Source organism: Sinocyclocheilus grahami, unplaced genomic scaffold, assembly GCF_001515645.1.
Source record: "Sinocyclocheilus grahami isolate Dianchi unplaced genomic scaffold, SAMN03320097.WGS_v1.1 scaffold4133.1, whole genome shotgun sequence".
Lineage (NCBI taxonomy): Eukaryota > Metazoa > Chordata > Actinopteri > Cypriniformes > Cyprinidae > Sinocyclocheilus > Sinocyclocheilus grahami.
This window is the reverse complement of record NW_015509129.1, coordinates 9,581-10,182: the sequence shown is the minus strand read 5'-3', so window position 1 is coordinate 10,182 and position 602 is coordinate 9,581. Positions and strand designations below refer to the sequence as shown.

Here is a 602-nt window from a genome sequence, read left to right as displayed (position 1 = left end):
TTCTCCAAAGTGTATGGGATCGGTAGATGTGCCAAGGTGAGGATTTGTGACAAAACCCTTTCCATCATAGATTGGATGAGAATCAAGGCAGTCTTTCATGTCATTTGTCTATGTATGTAGATGGTGTATGAATCCTGGAGGGAGCTCATGGAGGAGGGGGAACAGAGAACAAGACAACCTGAATTTGCAAAAGTATTTCTTATTGACAGAGGTCAGTTATTTAAAAAGAAATTAAATTTATATTTAGATGTACTCTTACAGTCTTTATCTGTTGTAATAAGAGCTGGCATAACTTGTATTTTAATATTTTAGATGTGGACTTTGTTACTCCACTCTGCTCTCAAGTTGTTTATGAGGGATTGGTAGATGATATTTTCAGAATAAAATGTGGTAAGCAATTATATATTACAGGCTCTTTGTCTTAATTGTTTAAAACATGTTTATGTCTATCTATATAATGGGTTAATTATGTTCAAGTTCATCCTTTTTATGTCATTTTGATTTTGCTTCTAGGCAGTGTGGAGTTTGGACCTGATGTCACTTCCACTGACAAGAGCATCAAAGTGATGCTTAACTCTCAAGATAAAGTAAGAGCTACATAG

The 602-nt window shown here is 34.9% G+C and overlaps 1 protein-coding gene across 1 annotated transcript in view; it reads left to right on the top strand.

Moving 5' to 3' along the window:
- LOC107576670 (vacuolar protein sorting-associated protein 33B-like) overlaps positions 1–602 on the top strand; it is a 2,366-nt gene extending 1,764 nt beyond the window's left edge. Inside the window, exons 9-11 of the mRNA XM_016262812.1 lie at positions 121–211; positions 313–390; positions 514–602. Of these exons, the coding sequence (XP_016118298.1) occupies positions 121–211; positions 313–390; positions 514–602 (258 nt within the window). The remainder of the gene's footprint in view (positions 1–120; positions 212–312; positions 391–513) is intronic.